The 19,137-nt window shown below is 37.4% G+C and overlaps 2 protein-coding genes across 2 annotated transcripts in view; both read right to left on the bottom strand.

Moving 5' to 3' along the window:
• Positions 1-7,888, bottom strand: part of sdc4 (syndecan 4) — a 50,181-nt gene extending 42,293 nt beyond the window's left edge. Inside the window, exon 1 of the mRNA XM_073953171.1 lies at positions 7,827-7,888. The gene's annotated coding sequence lies outside the window, so the exon portion shown is untranslated. The remainder of the gene's footprint in view (positions 1-7,826) is intronic.
• Positions 7,889-9,989: 2,101 nt separating this feature from the next.
• oser1 (oxidative stress responsive serine-rich 1) lies at positions 9,990-17,401 on the bottom strand. The gene is given in 4 exon segments (NM_200357.1): positions 9,990-11,118; positions 14,240-14,350; positions 16,550-16,655; positions 17,134-17,401. Coding segments are annotated over 3 exon segments (903 nt in total). The 5' UTR covers positions 16,636-16,655; positions 17,134-17,401; the 3' UTR covers positions 9,990-10,412.
• Positions 17,402-19,137: the final 1,736 nt, after the last annotated feature.

Raw genomic sequence — 19,137 nt, forward strand, 5'->3', positions numbered from 1 at the left:
AATATAAATTTTAAATTTTTATATTTTTGTTTTATATTTATGTTTGTACTGTTTGGTTATTTACAAAAGTCTTTTTCAGTCACATGCCAAAAGCTCCTTTAGAAATCTTATTCCCAGAAAAAAAAAAATAACGTGTTCAATACTTATTTCCCCACTGTTCATAATATTTTGCATAGGGCTGTAATTGTACATACATTGTACATAGACTCAATTCGACCAATCAGAAACAAGCTAGAATGAAATCTTCTTGAAAATACAATGCACAGTATAACTCTACATGATCTCAGTGGGTTGTTCTGTAAATTTTTATTATTTCTGTTTTTTTTTTCAAATCATATTTGATAATTTCCACAAATCTAACTGAGGCAGAGAACATTTAACAATATAATTATCTGTTTGTAATTATTTATTCCAGCATTTTTTCCTTTAATCATTCTATTGTTTTTTTTTTCTTACACTTTTCCTTGACTTATACGTCTGATGTAGAGGCAGCACGGTGGCACAGTGGTTAGCTCAATCGCCTCACAGCAAGAAGGTCACTGGTTCAAGCCCCGGCCAGATCAGTTATCATTTCTGTGTGGAGTTTGCGTGTTCTCTTGGGTTTCCTCCAGGTGACATAAAGCACAGGTGAATTCAACCCAGGCTCATTCTGAAAACGTAGTCCTGTGGACGTTTCTCGAGACTACGAAATACGTCCCTGGTGGTGTGTATTTTTGCAGCTTTTGTTTGTACATGTACATGTTCTACCCCATTAAAGGCTTCTCTCTCATTATGTAGTTAATAACAAAAGATATACTACGTGTTTTTGGCTGTGAGACATAGTTTGGACGAAGTTGTCAGCGATTCTTCCTATAGTAAAGTCATGCAATGTGAATGTCCCTGTCGCCGATCCATCTTGCAGTGTAAACAAAGCAGCGACAAAATGCTTGCCCAGATAGTCATGCAGTGTGAAAACATCTGTGACACGACTACTTTGAAAATCATGCAGTCTGAACTCGGCATAAGCCAAAAAGAAAATGAATGACTGAACTCGCCATGTAAAATAGTTTGAGATTAGACTGTATGTACAATTATCCTTTATTTTCAATAATTACTATTCAAATAAATCTGTCCAAAAACAGGTTGTGAACTCTAAATGTTTTGAGCATCTATTGTTATAGCTAAAACTGTATAGCGATTAAATGTTATAGTCTGGACTCTGCTTTTAACTGTAGTTTATAGCATTAGCTGTTTTTTTTTTTTTACAAACATCTCATCCTTAAAGGCATAGTTCACCAAAACATGAACATTTCCTTACCATTTATTCACACTCAAGTGATTCTAAACTTCCATAAACAAAACAAGACATTCTGAGGAATGTTGTAAACAAGACGGCGTAAGCATGCTTAAGTAACAAACAAAAAAATACTATTATGAAAATGCTTTTTTCCAACATTCTTCAGTATATCTACTTTTGCGTTTAACAGAAGAAGAAAAACTCAAGCAGGTTTGAAACAAATGAACTAAAAGATGACAGAACGTTTATTTTTAGGTGAACTAACCCTTGAAAAAAAATTGCAGTTATTCATTCTCTTTTCGGCTTAGTCCCTTTATTAATCTGGGGTCGCCACAGTGGAATGAACTGCCAACTTGTCCAGCACAAGTTTTACGTAGTGGATGCCCTTCCAGCTGCAACCCATCACTGGGAAAAATACACACACACACACTCATTTACACACATACACTACGGACAATTTAGCTTAGCCAATTCAACTGTACCACATGTCTTTGGACTTGTGGGGGAAACCAGAGCACCCGGAGGAAACCCATGCGAACACGGGGAGAACATGCAAACTCCACACAGAAATGCCAACTGACCCAGCTGAGGCTCGAACCAGTGACCTTCTTGCTGTGAGGCAATTGTGCTACCCACTGTGCAGCCATTATTCATTTTTTTTTCTTTGGCTTATGAGGGGTCGCCACAGTGGAATGAACCGCCAACTATTCCAGCCTATGTTATACGCAGTGGATGCCCTTCCAGCCGCAACCCAGTACTGGGAAACACCCATACACACTCATTTACAAACACACTCACACTTATACACTATGGCCAATTTATTTCATCATTCATTCATTTTTCTTCAGCTTAGTCTCTTATTTATCATGGGTCGCCACAGCGGAATGAACCACCAACTATTCCAGTATATGTTTTACACAGCGGATGCCCTTTCAAGATGCAACCCAGTACTGGGAAACATCCATACACTCTCACATTCACACACATACACAATGGCCAATAGTATATTCAATTCTTCTATAGTGCATGCGTTTGGACTGTGGAGAAAACCAGAGCACCCAAAGGAAACCCATGCCAACCCAGGGAGAACATGCAAACTCCACACAGAAATGCCAACTAGACCAGCTGGGACTCAAACCAGCGGCCTTCTTGCTGTGAGACAACAGTGCTAACCACCGAGCCACCATGAAAAAAAAAAAAAAAAAGAGAAGCAATCCTATCTTCCTGCACTAAAATATGACTTTAAAACTAGGTCCGTAAACCAAACCACAATCTTCATGTATCATTACACCCCTATTATTGTCATATTTGTAAGTGAATCGGTCAACTAACAAACCATCGTTGGCTAAAACCTCATCCTCATCATACAATCCATGCAGCCGCCTTCAAAAAATAACATCTAATATTACACAGAAGGAAAAAAAGCCTCTCCCAAGGGGGACGCAACCCCACCAGCACAGAACAATGGCGCTCCTCTCCTGAGTCTCTGACTGAAAGAACCAGGATTCAAGTACAAACATTCCTGCGTACAAAGGGAGCAAAGCCAGGAGGAGTGAGGGGTGAGGGGGACGCAGGTGAGGAGACAAGCCTGAACAAAACCAGCGCAGGAACGCTCATGACTGACAGCAGCACGTTTAACCCTATACAGCCGGCTCGGTTACACTATATTTTAGGGTGATACAATCTAACTATATACAGTATTAGCCCTCCAGTATATTTTTTTACCAACATTTTCTGTAGATTTTCACAACACATTTCTAAACACAATAGTTTTAATAACTCATATCTAATACCTGATTTATTTGATCTTTGCCATAATATTTGACCAGAAATTTTTCAGGATACTAGTATTCAACTAGGTTAATTAGGCGAGTTATGGTAAATAATTGGGGTAGGCAAATCATTGTAAAACAGTGGTTTGTTCAGTAGAAAATCAAAAAATATATATACAGCTTAAAAGGGGTAATCATATTCACAAATAAGACTTTCTCAAGAAGAAAAAAATATTATAGGAAATACTGTGAAAAATTCCATGTTTTGTTAAAAATAATTAGGGAAATATTAAGAAAAAAAATTATATGAGGGCGAATAATTTTGACAAAATTTTGTATTTACTAGATAGAATATTTTTGACTAGATAGTGCATTTACTAGATCAGAGATGCTCAAACTAGGGCCCGCGGGCCAGAGCTGGCCCAGGGTAACCTTTAATTTGGCCATTCATCTCATCTGAGAAGACAGAGAAAATAATAGGGAATTTAAGGGGACTTAATATAGATTGTGATTTCTAATTTAATTGAACAAAACTTTTGTTTTTTAACTGTTTAGTTACAAAAAAGCAAACTGTAATTAAATGTTTCAGTTAAATGTCGCCTAACAGCAAGAAGGTCGCTGGGTCGTTGGTTTGAGCCTCGGCTCAGTTGGCGTTTCTGTGTGGAGTTTGCATGTTCTCCCTGCGTTCGCGTGGGTTTCCTACGGGTGCTCCGTTTCCCCCACAGTACAAAGACATGTGGTATAGGTGAATTGGGTAGGCTAAATTGTCTGATTAAGTTAACTCAATCGTTTTTACAAATTCAGGTGGATAGAACATAAAACAATTAAGTTGTCCCTATAAAACACAAATTAACTGTGTTGTTTCAACTCTTTTCAAGTAAGTAGTCTGAACCAACAACAAAAGTGATTTTTCAGTGAATAGCAATGGAAATATTTTTTAAATAACTACAATTTCATAGGAAAGCTAATAACTTTTGTAAACAGCCCTATTTTAGACACTTTTCTTGACGAAATTACAACGAATAAACACAATGAAAACAATCAGTCCCCTTTAAAGTTCCTCAAACAATCTTAAACTGTGCAGAAATTCCCCAAAAGCATGCAATCAAATTAGATCAACCGTATGTCGCACATCACCGGCACTACAATCCACATTCATTTTACAGCTCTACAGCCAGCGCTTCATTAGTGTCTATTGTTATTTCGTCTAAAGAAACATCTAAGACAAAGCAGATGAGCTGTGAAGGAGCGTGATCGACTTCAGCCAAACAAAACAACAAGCAGCACAATAAAAGCACATGTTCAGACTGCATGCTCTCCCAGCTGAATTCCCTGTGTTTTGTTCAATCTGCTTGACAAAAGGCTTGATTATTAGGCAAACTGGTTAGCTGGGCAGCTTTTGTTGACTGGCAACATCCAACAGACTCTTTTGTGCGTTTCCATAGCTTTTCTTGGGTATGCTTTGATGCAGGTCCCCTTTTGTAAAAATCCATACAACCCTACAAGTCATTCTCTCAGCGGCAAAGAGGCCGAATTGAGATCGGTAAAGCAGAAAGGACTGGGCGGATTGTTGAATTAGATTTAGATTCGTGTTTGCATACAATGCAGATGTTACAGATGAGCGCGAGATGACTTACGCCATGACATTTAACAGATGGGGTTATTTCCAGAGATAATGTGCATGCTCTGACGTATGTTTTACTGGAATTTCCTTTTGGGAAAATGCTCGCCCTTGGACAGGAACTAAGTCACCTGACCGGCCCATTTGCAAACACAGGGACTGTGAAATAGGTGACCACTGATATTCTTCCTCTAATTTACAGTCTGTATGTTGCATGACTCTGACATCTAAAAGAAAATAACATGAATCTGAGGTGGAGGCTTCATAACCAATATAAAGATGCACTAAAATTTAATTGTTGATGCTTAAATATTACATTAAAACCAAACTTGAGGCTTCGCAATTAACATTTTTAACAGATTAATATTGCTAGAAATGTTTTAGAACTTTTCTATTTAACATGCTGGCAATATTAACACATTTTAACCATCTTTTAACATGTATGTCCTGACCTAGGCTACTTACAAAATAATAAATATTAAAAATTATCATGTTTTAGCTTTCATGTTTCTAACATGTTTAACATTTTCTAGAATGTTTTAAAATGTTTTAGCAAGATGCTAGCAAGCAGTTTTCATTTTTTTAGCAATACCGCCATGATTTAGCATGCTAATAGCATTTTGCTAGCATGTTTTTACACATATCTAACATGTAAATAGCATTGCTAGCATATTTGTGTTTTAGCACATTGGTTTTCATTCTTCCAGCTTTTAACATGTTTAGTGTTTTAATCCAATCATGTTTGAGCAAGCTGCTAACATGTCGTTTGCATGTTTTATAATCCAGCTAGTTAATTTTAATGTTGACTAGCCTGATACTCAAATGTTTTATCTCATTGGTAGCACACTAACTTCATGTTTTATCATGTTTTGCTTTCATATTTCTAGCATGTTTAACATTTTCTCGAATGTTATAAAATGTTTTAGCAAGTTGCTAGCAAGCAGTTTTCATTTTTTGAACAATACTGCCATGTTTTAGCAAGCTAAAAGCATTTTGCTAACGTGTTTTTACACATATTTAACATGTAACTAGCATAGCATGTTTGTGTTTTAGCATATTGGTTTACATTCTTACAGCTTTTAACATGTTCAATGTTTTAAACCATTCCTAACATGTTTGAGCAAGCTGCTAACATGTAACTTAAATGTTTTAGAATCCAGCTAGTTAATTTTAATTTTGACTAGCCTGATACCCAAATGTTTTATCTCTTTGGTAGAACACTGATTTAATTTTGTATCATGCTTTGCTAGCATGTTTCTAACATGTTTTACATTTTCTAGAATGTTTTAAAATGTTTTAGCCAGTTGCTAGCACGCAGTTTTCATTTTTTTAGCAATACCACCAAGTTTTAGCATGCTATTAGCATTTTGCTAGCATGCTTTTACACATATCTAACATGTAAATAGCATTGCTAGCATGTTTGTGTTTTAGCACGTTGGTTTACATTCTTACAACTTTTACATGTTCAATGTTTTAAATCATTCATAACATGTTTGAGCAAGCTGCTGACATGTAACTTAAATGTTTTAGAATCCAGCTAGTTAATTTTAATGTTCACAAGCCTGATACCCAAATGTTTTATCTCTTTGGTAGTGAGATAAAACATTTAACATTTAAAACAGATTTAATGTTTTATCATGTTTTGCTAGCATGTTTCTAACATGTTTTACATTTTATAGAATGTTTTAAAATGCTTTAGCAAGTTGTAAGCAAGCAGTATTCATTTTTTTGAGCAATACCGCCATGTTTTAGCAAGCTAATAGCATTTTGCTAGCATTTTTTTACACATATCTAACATCCCTGCTGAAAAAAAACAGCTTAAACCAGCCTACGCTGGTTAGCCAGTTTTAGCTGGTCATCTCCCAGCCTGACAGGCTAATACCAGGCTGGAAATGGCTGAAAACCAGCCTGCAATGGCCAAAACCCCACTTAAACCAGCACAGTTGACCAACTAAAACCAGCCAACTTGCCTAGGCTGGTTTAAGCAAATTTTTCAGCAGGGATGTAACTATGCTAGCATGTTTGTGTTTTAACACATTGCTTTTCATTCTTACAGCTTTTAACATGTTTAATGGTTTATAACATGTTTGAGCGAGCTGTTAACATGGTTTGCATGTTTTAGAATCCAGCTAGTCAATTTTAATGTTAATACCCTGATACTAAAATGTTTTATCGTATTGCTAGCATGATAGCTCACTGATTTCATGTTTCATCATGTTTCTAACATACATATTCCTAGAATGTTTTAAAATGTATTAGCAAGTTGCTAGCAAGCAGTTTTCATTTTTTAAGCCGAAAAGTTTTAGCATGCTAATAGCATTTCGCTAGCATGTTTTTACACATATCTAGCTTGTAAATAGCATGTAGCACGTTAAGCTTAACATATTGTTATTTTTAACTTGGCTATTGGCTCTTCTTTCTAGTTTTTGTGATAGAAATGAATTTGAATAGTCTTGACTTTATACATTCAGTCTTTAGCCTATGTTTTTGCTTAATTTTTTCAAATATTATGCAAATTTTTGACAAAACTAAGTCTGATAACTTAATATATGTTACTGGTTAAAATATATGCTATATGCTTTATGAATTATTTTTCATATTTATTAAAACATGACAGATTTCTTATTATCAGTTTTCGTTGTAAGGCACTTCGGAAACACACACACACACACACACACACACACACACACACACACACACACACACACACACACACACTTTTTTCTGTCTCAGCAACAGATCGAGATCAAGATTTACATTTTTTTATTAATCTAAGTTAGTCTTTCGAGTGTAGGCCTTGACGAAAACCACATTTATGACCACGAGATCAAGACTCCAACCCTGCAGTCTAAAAATAAGAAAACTCAATTGGTGCATGCAGTGTTCAGCAGATGCTGTGGCTTGTGGGATCTTTTGGTCGCTTACAAATTTCTTGTTTTTAGTGAGATCTCTATTAAAACCATTTAAATGTATTTTCTGTCAAACATGCTAAAGGCTAACAAAACCAGCATTAAAACAATCAAGCTGATTAACAGAATGATTTATACTAAAATGTTTCTTTATAAAAAAACTTTGTGGGCTCCAGTGACTTATTGCTTCATTAAATATTACTAAAAGAGAACAACATAAGTTTTAATAATATATCTATACAGCTTACCAGTGTAAATCATCAGCAGAACATCAGAATGTGGAGGGAAAGTGAATGGAGCTGCGTTCCCCTCTAGTGGCCGTCGATGCACCATAAACATTAACTCACAAAATTACGTCATTTTTTGGAGGATTGCACAACAATGCAATTTCTTGTGCAATAGTGGACTGGCAGGTCCGATTTCATTCCAGTTTATTGGTGACTAAGAACAAGTCTTTTGTTTTAAGGAGAAATCTCGTATGTATACTTATTTGGCTTCAATAGAAATCCTGTTTCCATTCCATATAATTGTAACACACCCTTGTTTTATTAACTCATTTCTATTTATTCAATAACTTTAAATGCATATTAGCATATTAGCCATTGGTAAAGATCTAATAATGCACAAAATGTACAATAAGGTCTCTGATTTGATTTGTTTACAAACACTAACAATACATGTACTGTATTTAATAATCTTAGTTCAGCATGGACTAACGCATTATTAAAATCCAAAGTTGTGTTAACATTAAATAATGCACTGAGTTGTAATGTAATGTGTATTTATAAAGCGCAATTATTGTGTATGGCCATACACCCAAAGCGCTTCACAATCATAAGGGGGGTCTCTCCACACCACCACCAGTGTGCAGCATCCGCTTGGATGATGCGACGGCAGCCACAGGACAACGGCGCCAGTGCGCTCACCACACATCAGTTGTGTGGAGTGGAGAGACAGTGATAGAGCCAATTCGGTGGATGGGGATAATTGGGAGGCCATGATCATAAGGGTTGATAGAGGGACTTTGGCCAGAACACCAGGGTTACACCCCTGCTGTTTCACGAGAAGTGCCATGGGATTTTTAATGACCACAGAGAGTCAGAACCTCGGTTTAACGTCTCATCCGAAGGACGGCGCCCACTGACAGTTTAGTGTCCCCTTTACTTTTTACTGGGGGATTGGGACTCACACAGACCACAGGTTAAGCGCCCTCTGCTGGCCTCCCTAACACTACTTCCAACAGCAACCTAGTGTTCCCTAGTGGTCTCCCATCCAGGTACTGACCAGGCTCAGCCCTGCTTAGCTTCAGTGAGTCACCGGTCTTGGGCTGCAGGGTGATATGGAGTTAATATAAACAACTTTATTTTCATTACCTAACATTAACAAAGATGAATAAATACTGTAATAAATGTTGTTAGTAAATATATTAGCATTAAATATAAAAAAATGTTTGAAGAGTTACCATATTAATAATAACATCATAAACTGCATATTTGAATAACAAATGCCACAACTATTTATATCTTCTCAATCTTAGGAACACTCACCAGCCACTTTATTAGGTACACCTCACTAGTACTGGATTGGTCCCCTTTTTGCCTTCAGAACTGCCTTAATCCTTCGTGGCATAGATTCAAGAAGGTACTGGAAATATTTCTCAGAGATTTTGGTCCAAATTGACATGATAGCATCACACAGTTGCTGCAGATTTGTCAGCTGCACATCCATGATGCGAAACTACCGTTCCACCATATCCCAAAGGTGCTCCATTGGATTGAGTTCTGATGACTGTGGAGGCCATTTGACTACAGTGAACTCATTGCCTCCTTCAAAGTCACCTTTCTTCCCATGCTCGGTTTGAACTGCAGCAAATCGTCTCGACCATGTCTACATGCCTAGTTGCTGCCATGTGATCGGCTGACTAGAAATCTGCGTCAACGTGAAGTTGGACAGGTGTACCTAATAAAGTGGCCGGTGAGTGTATATTATAGTTATGCATATTGCTTACATCAGTGGTCACCAAACTTGTTCCTGGAGGGCCGGTGTCCTGCAGATTTTAGCTCCAACCCTAATCAAACACACCTGAACAAGCTGATCAAGGTCTTACCAGGTATGCTTAAAACATCCAGGCAGGTGTGTTGAGGCAAGATGGAGCTAAACCCTGCAGGGACACCGGCCCTCCAGGACCAGGATTGGTGACCCCTGGCTTACATGAAAGAAAAACATGCGGATACAACTAAATTTGACTAAAATTTAATTTGCAAACTACTTTTAGACAAAATATGAACGTCAATATAATTTAATATTAATATCCTACAGAAGTAAAAATATTCCAGATTCATGAGTGACCGATACAGCAGCAAAATTAGAAATCAAGATGGCTGATACCACAAAAGTCACGAACAATCCCCCAAAGAAAGCTGTTTTATTGAGAATTAGGATAACATCACATCCTTGGTCACGGTGAACAGACTTATTACTTGGCATCATGTAAGTTTGCATATATCTGTGAACTCAAACCTGCAGTCAGTCTTCCGCGTTAGACCTTTGGCAACTTGAAGAATGTAAACCAAAACATAACGTTTACCACGAAATCAAACGAGAAAAATAATAAAAATAATAATTAAATCACTGAATGAGTCATGCTCCCATGATTCATCGCCAGCTCATGTTGCCTGGATGCTCTGAAGAAAGAACAAACATCATAACAAACCCTCAGTACAACAATAAAGTAGAATTGCTTTTCGATAACATCTTCATTACTAGCTTTATTTAAATAATTCAATCAATTGTATTTTTTTAATTTAGACTCCTTTAATCTGCTTCATTAACTCTCAGGTGTACATCATCTCAGCCATGTGCGACATCTTCTTGGGGATGTAAAGGTAATATTCCATGTATCCGGAAAGGTCCTCTATTGTGATGTCATCCACGTAGGCGCGGGCCTGTTCGGAGCAGGAGCGAGGGGAACTTGATGCTCCGTTATTACTCCCGCTGGAAGTTCTGCTGTTGGTTGAATGATCCTGCGGGACGGGCAGCTTTTGCTCACATTCGGAGATCACATCTCGAAGGCCGGTGAAAGAGTAAACCTCGACCCCTTGCCATCCGGGACACTGGCACTCCCGCTGGCCACACGGGCACTGACCGCCTTCCTGTAGCTTGGACAGAGTCTGAAAGTCAGTGTTGGCTTCTCCTGTCTCCTGCGTTCCTGGGCCGCATCCTAAAGCAGGTCTGTTTTCCGGAGCGTTCTCGTCATCTGAGGAGGTTCTGGGATTGAGGGGTGATTCCTGACCCTTTGGAGAAGGGAGGTGGGTTTCGTAACCAACCACACCAAATGCAGTGGAGCACGAGGTGGAGAATGGGACATCTGTCCTGACAGCGCCGGTGTCATCAGGCTCTGGAGGGGTCTTGTGTTTGAGGGGTCCAGGAGGGGGAGACATTTTGCTGCAGTAGGTGAACTTTGGAGGATGAAGGATGGGAGATTTTGATCGCCGTCGTCGCTGGTTCCTCACAACAGCTCTTGATGACTTTCTAGTACATCTAATGTAAAACAAATAACGAAGTCCAAAGTATTAGTATTGCTTTAAATTGTGTCATTTCTGTTTAAACCTTATAGAGCAGCGATCACCAAACTTGTTCCTGGAGGGCCGGTGTCCTGCAGATTTTAAGTCCAACCATAATCAAACACCCCTGAACAAGCTAATCAAGGTCTTATTAGGTATACTTGAAACACCCAGGCAGGTGTGTTGAGGCAAGTTGGAGCGAAACCCTGCAGGGCACCGGACCTCCAGGAACGAGATTGTTGACCCCTGTTATAGAGCATACAGTTAAAGTCAGAATTATTACCCCCCTGAATTATTAGCCCCGTTTATTTTTTTTCCCCCAATTTCTGTTTAACGGAGATCAGATTTTTTTCAGCACATTTCCAAACATAATAGTTTAATAACTCATCTCTAATAACTGATTTATTTGATCTTTGCCATGATGAAAGTAAATAATATTTGACTAGATATTTTTCAAGACACTTCTATACAGCTTAAAGTGATATTTAGAGGCTTAACTAGGTTAATTAGGTTAACTAGGCAGGTTAGGGTAATTAGGCAAGTTATTGTATAACGATGGTTTGTTCTGTAAACTATTGGGGAAAAAATTGCTTAAAGGAGCTAATAATTTAGACCTTAAAATGGCTATTAAAAATTTAAAACTGCTTTTATTCTAGCCAAAATAAAACAAATAAGACTTTCTAAAGAAGAAAAAACATTATCAGCCATACTGTAAAAAACTCCTTGCTCTGTTAAACGTCATTTGGGAAATAATAAAAAAATAAAATAAAAAGGAAATAATAAAAATCAAAAAAAAAATCAAAGGGGGGCTAATAATTCTGACTTTAACTGTAGATGTCCTCCAATCTGATCAGGGTCATTTAATACTCAGGATCTGTCAATACAAGTCCTTATTAGAGATGAGATGGTTTAAGGAAGAAAGAATGGGAAAAAAAACAAAAACGTTTGGTTCTCTTGTCACGGTTGTTTTTATTTTCCCTTCAATTAAATGATTTTTCAGAATATCATCCTTTGTGATCAAAGAAAACAAAACCCAGAATATAAATTTTTGTATGAACTATCCCTTTAACAGTGTGCTTGAGTATTTCTAATTTTGTAAAACTTAAACATTTTTTTGTCTGTTTCCCAGACTGTAGCGAAACCCCATAAGACTATTTGCCAGAGGCTGTGGATTATTGCTAATCATACAGGTCATCCAAAAAACATTCATAGCGCTTCACTTTTTCCACATTTTTATGTTACAGTCTTATTCCAAAATGGATTAAATTCATCGATTTACAAAAATCACACAAACATAAGTATTTACAGCCTTTGCTGTGAAGCTCTAAATTGAGCGCAGGTACATTCTGATTCTACTGATCATACTTGAGATGTTTCAGCAGCTTAATTAGAGTTCACTGTGGTCAATTCCATTAAAAGGACATGATTTGAAAAGGCATACACCTGTTTATATAATGTCTCAGGGTTTACAGTGCATGTCAAAGCACAAATCGAGCATGGAGACAAAGGAATTGTCTGTAGACCAAATTGTCTCGGGCCACAAGGCTGGGGAAGATTTCAGAAACATTTCTGCTGCTCTGAAAGTTCCAGTGAGCAGAGTGGCCTCCATCATTCATAAGTGGAAGATGTTTGAAACCACCAGGACTGTACCTAGAGCTGGCCAGCCATCTAAGCTGAGTGATCAGAAGGGCATTAGTCAGGGAGGTGATCAAGAACCCGATGGTCACTCTGTTTGAGCTTCAGCGTTCTTCTGTGGAGAGAGGAGAACCTTACAGAAGGACAACCCTCTCTGCAGCAATCCACCAATCAGGCCTGTATGGTAGAGAGGCCAGACAGAAGCCACTCCCCGCCTGAAATTGGCCAAAAGGCATCTGAAGGACTCTCAGACCATAAGAAACAAAATTCTCTGGTCTGATGAGACTAAATTTGAACTCTCTAGAGTGAATGCCAGGCGTTCTGTTTAGAGAAAAGCAGACACCACTCATCACCAGGCTAATACCATCCCTACAGTAAAGCATGGTGGAGGCAGCATTATGCTGTGTGGGATGTTTTTCAGCAGCAGGAACTGGAAGACTAGTCGGGATAGAGGGAAAGACAAATGCAGCAATGTACAGAGACATCCTTAATGAAAACCTGCTTCAGAGTGCTCTTGACCTCAGACTGGGATTATGGTTCATCTTCCAGGAAGACAATGACCCAAAGCACACCACCAAAATATCAATGAAGTGACTTCACAACAACTCGGCGAACGTCCTTGAGTGTCCCAGGCAAAGCCTAAACCTAAATCCAATTGAACATCTCTGGAGAGATCTGAAAATGGCTGTACACCGTCACCTCCCAACCAACCTGATAGAGCTTGAGAGGTACTGCAAAGAAGAATGGGCAAAAACTCCCAAAGACAGGTGTGCCAAGCTTGTGGCATCATAATCAAGAAGACTTGAGGCTGTAATTGCTGCCAAAGGTGCATCAAACTATTGCGCAATGGCTGTGAATACTGATGTACATGTGATTGTTCAGGTTTTTTTTTATTTTAAATAAATTTGCAATAATTTCAAAAAATCTTTTTTCACATTGTCATTATGGGGTATTGTGTGGGAACTGTCCCCATTTAATTATTTTTATAACCACAATGTATAAAGTGTATTTTAAGAGTGTTTTGAGACCACCCCCAAATTACAGTGCATGTGTTTTTTGGAAACTAATTCACCATCTCCTCCCCTGTCTATTTCTACTGTACTGTTTGTTCTCTCCATTCTGCATTTTAAAAATATGTCGGATAAGACCCTCCCTCACCTGACCTCTCGTGTGCACAGTAATGCTTAAGGTGAATGTAATATTGGAAGCTCTGTGCATTCTTTTGGAAAAGTGTGCTTGAATTTGAAATATTCCATGTCCGTGATATTTAAACATTTTACATCGTCAACAAAATTATTTTGTTATAATAATCAATTTATTGCCCGGCCCTAGTACAGACCCATCATTTCACTTCAACAGACCTCATTCTCCTTTAGTATTCAACTGAAGAAAAAGTTATCAACACCAGCTTTGAACACATATTAGCTCCTGGGTGAACTAGATAATCTTAAAGCAGTGCTTACCCAAGCCAGTTCTCTTTTGAGGAGGTCATTTTGGATTTGGCTCCTTCTGGACTACTTCGAGCAACCAACCTGGAAGCCAAAGACTCAGAGACGCGGACTGCAGTTGTGGAACTGGAAAGAAACACATTCAATTATGCGAACAGTACAAACACTCTCTGCTACAGGCTTTTCCTTCACTTATCAAACTGGAGGTCAAAATAAGGCCCAATCCCAATTCTATTTTTATACCCCTAACCCTTCCCCTTGGCCCTTACAGCTGAGGGTTAGCGGGAAGGGCTTCAAAATGTACCCCTAATAATTGAGACAGCACTACTGCACCTGCACACGTCATCATATGTCATCATGGGCTCTTGCTTCATATGAGATCAGACAGTTGTGACTGCTGCACTTATTCCAGTTGTGCTATTTTTAGGTATTTGTTTTCAGGAAATCACTGAAGGCAAGTTATCATGTTATCATAACGATCTAATATGGCAATAAGATCATAACTGTACTGTGCATTTACACAGTGGCCATATTCATCTATGTAAACACATGAAAACAACACTAACATGATAGCAGACACTGTAAACAGCTCATTCCCAGCCAATAGACTTTTCTGACAGGGTATACGAGTGTCATTGAGTGTCAGAATGTCGTGGCACTGCTACACAGGAGTTATGATTATAGATCGTAAAATTAAGCGTGTTTTTTTTAAAGCAACACAAATGCAGTTATGAAAATATTAAAACATGTTTGTTTGTTGTAAAAAATTGTAATAATGACAAATAATACTAATTTGTGGATCTCCTTCAGTTCTCGAAATTAACTTTTTTACTTGGTAGCACTGGTGCTCCCAACTTCAAATATTTAGAAGCACCAGAAAACATTTAGGAGCACCCCCAAAAATGAATGAGCACCATTGCAAATTGTATTTTAAGGGAGTTTTTGTATTTTAAAACAACATCAATAAGACTAACAAAAACCAGAAACAACTATCTAACTAATTCTGTGATAACTTGATATTTGTGCAATCATTCCAAAATGTATGTCCAATAATTATAGAATATTAATGATGATGAAAATATCAATAATAGTAACAATGAATTAAATTTCCCATTATGATGCTGCTTTAAATGCGCTTGATTGTAAGTTATCTGCTATAAAATGTCTGTTACTTTATGAAAAAAAAAATGGTTTGCAATAAATAAAAATGAAGCATTGCAGTAAGAAATATTTATTTAGTGCTTATTTTTTTATATGCATGTCAGTTTAATAAATAAAATTTCTGCTACAAAACAAAGAAAAGACTATAATAAATCATTCAATTCAATGCTGAACGCTGCAAAACAGTCATTAGTAACTATATAGAAATATAATATACATCTAAAAAAAGAATAGACAAAAGAAAGTAAGAAAAGTATTACTTCTATCACTCTTTAAAAGTTTTGGTTTTAGTTTGTGTCAATTTAAATGTTCAGTCTGAGCTGATTTTCATTTTTCTGTGTTTGTGGAAAAGCAGGCGAGTCAGCTGACCCAATATACGAGCAGGCAGAGCAGGATTCTCACGATGACCACCTCTCTTTATTATAAGCCGCAGTTTCAGTGTAAACTTAGTAAAGGCAAGCTTCTTTGGCGATGATGTGTACATTTAATGTACATTTGCGCTAAACACACAGTGAATCGAGATGCATCAAGATTCAGACACCTTCACTGAAAATACTCGAATTAATTAAGCTGGCGGATCGACATTCACCACATGTCATCATCTGTGCCTCAACTTTAGGTGGGGTTTGCAAACCTGTGTGCTTTTCACTCTTCAGCCGTCTGCATTCCCCGCTGTCATAAAAGCTTCCTCTCTGTCATCTAACAGCGGAAAGACTTGAGTGATTGAAAGCTAATATTAACCAATATAGCGACAGGGAAGACCGATTCAGCACGTTTTTAGAAAAAATCTAAACTGGTAACACTACAACCATTATATGCATTTGCACAAATGCTCCCAAATATATTATGAGGTCGCATAGACTAATTTCCACGCGCATTAGACCAAGATGGTCGCAATTTCGAGCCCTGTCCTTAATTTCCGAGTTCAGCAATACTGCCGTTGTGGCTGATGTATTCTGGGAAATTTTCTTACCCCTTGGTTTTAAGTGTGGTCCTGAAAAATCTTTGTTCGAAGGGCTATTCACCCCTTAGCCCTACGCCTTCAAGTTAAAGAGATTTGGGACACCCCTACCCCTTGACATGAACGCACAAAACGAGGGGTAGGGGTAAGGGGAAGAGCTAAGGGTAGAATTGGGATTGCACCTAAATCAAAACACAGCAAACCTTTCAGCATCCACACGCAGTTTCTTAAAAGCAGTTTGTAGTGTCTCCTCTTCACACTCCTTTCCTACTTTCTCCACAGCAGCCATGATGTTCCACAGCCTTAAAACTGAAACCAAATCCATGGAGAACACACAAGTGAGCAACAATGACAAACACTATTATTTATTTTTAAAGATAAATAACTTTAAAGACTATATTTAACACAGGTTAGGTTTAACCATAATTATTAGCTCTAAACATCTCAAGAAATCTAAAGTTGCTGTATTAAAGGAAATAACGATGCAGTGATTAAAACGTTGCTCCAGATTACACCAATAGATGTTAGAAACAATCGAGTAACGTTATCATTTAGCAAAACAACTCAAAACTTAAAATCCAACATTTACATTTTAATATCATATATCTATTTTTTTACATTGCAATAACGTTAGTTGACAGGTTCTGATTTAAGTTATAAAATAGCTCGAATATAAAACAGCTTAGCTTAGCATTGTTTACAGCCAGATTGCGCGGTTTACATTCAGTGTTTACTTCACTTTGTAAAATATATAAACAAATATTAATCATTAGAGAAAAATACTCACGGTCAAATGACCCGAATCCGTGTAAATCCCTGACATACAGGAGTTTGTTGCTCCTGTTTTGAGGATCTGTGAGCTAACAGGCTAATGTTAGCCAGCCAGCGTGAAGTAACAATATTTGTGAGAAAACTCGCTTTAACCCGCCCGATGACAGGCTGTCGACGGGCATACCTTAACCTAGACAATACAGCAATAAAGTAACTGTTCACGACACTAGAAATAATCAACAAATTACGCCCTATAATGTCAATTTTCCACTCGCCAGTCTCTCTTGTTTACACTGAACCACTCAGAGTGACTCTGCAACAACGCAGGATTTGATGACGTAGTGCGCGTACGCGTTCACGTCAGAAGAAAACAAACGTGCTTATAGAAGCTTCTCGTATTGTCCAGCATTTTATAGTAGTTTATGTAAAGAGATGTTTAAATACCGAGTTATATGTACAATATTGAGTCTAAATTAAATTAATAAAAAATATTATTGAAAAAAGAAAAGTATTAGAATGTAGCTATTATAATACATTATTAAATTAGAACAGTTGCTGTGGGTGACGCGGTGGCGCAGTAGGTAGTGCTGTCGCCTCACAGCAAGAAGCTCGCTGGTTCGAGCTGGGTCAGTTGGCGTTTCTGTGTGGAGTTTGCATATTCTCCCTGGATTAGCGTGGGTTTTCTCAGGGTTCTCCGGTTTCCCCCACAGTCCAAAATGTTGCTGTTCAAATAAATTGTTCGTACTGTCTGGGGGTTTCCAAGAGATGGGTTGCAGCTGGAAGGGCATCCACTTCTTAAAAAATATGCTGGATAAGTTGGTGGTTCATTCCGTTGTGGTGACTCCAGATAATAAAAGGACAAAGCCTAAAAAGAAAACTATTTAGATGTATATATTACATTAATTTCACATATATTTCTAATTTCTAATCTCTCAACATGGACAAAACATTTGAAATAATTGGAAATAAATACTTTTTAAATTGTTTCTTTATTTGATTTAGCTGCTAACAAATCCACAAAGTATTTTGTAAATCAACATTAATTTATTCAAAACGTTTCTGTGATAAATATTAGTATATATTACAGCATTTATTTATTTGTGTAATTATTTTTGCTTTTTTGTTTACTATCAATATTAAAAAATACAAATAATATAGAACAAAATCATATTAGCAAAATCAAAAATCAAGACAAAATACTGTGGATAATAAACATTTGTATTTAGTGTATTAAAATGTATTATGACCTATTACTTTTTTTAATTTAGCATTTTGGTAACACTTTATTTTGATGGTCCATTTGAGTAGATTGTCTGCTTAATATCTGCTGATACTGCTCCAACAGACTTACACTAACTCTAACCCAACAGTATAATCTAATGAGATTTAGTTGGCATTTAGATGCAATAACTTAAATTAAAAAATCGAACCATCAAAATAAAGTGTGACCTAGCCTTTTATTAAATTAACATAACATATTTACAAAGACAACGTCACTTTATGAATTAATTAACCCCAACCCTTCTCCAAAATCCGTCCTCTCTTCTCAGATGGGATGGCAAGCCAAATCTAAGGTTACCTTGGGCCAACTTTGGGCATATTTTTCTCCTAGTTTGGGCATCTCTGCTCTAAACAAACCCTTTCAATTTTTCTCAAGCTCCCTGCGTTCCTTTTGAAGGTAAAACCACTGTATAAGTCAAGTGCTCTATTATGGTATTTTTTTAAATACATATTATGACCAATACGTCATGCTATGGTCATATTATACACAGTGCCTTCTGATATCAGTCAATCATCATTATTGTTTTGGAATGGTAACTAAAATCATCTGGAGTGGATTATTTTAACTCTAAATGGCGGCCTCTAGTGGTGATCAAGTCAATTGTCTCAGGTCTCCATGCGCTCTCCTTGCAAAGCATATTTGAATTGAAACCAACAAGCATTGAGTTGTAAAGAAGCCAGACAAAGTGCATCATAAAGCAGGAATTTATAGCAGCGCTGCAATGAAAGAACAGCCTGT

This window comes from Danio rerio, chromosome 6 (genome assembly GCF_049306965.1).
Source record: "Danio rerio strain Tuebingen ecotype United States chromosome 6, GRCz12tu, whole genome shotgun sequence".
In the NCBI taxonomy this organism is placed as follows: domain Eukaryota; kingdom Metazoa; phylum Chordata; class Actinopteri; order Cypriniformes; family Danionidae; genus Danio; species Danio rerio.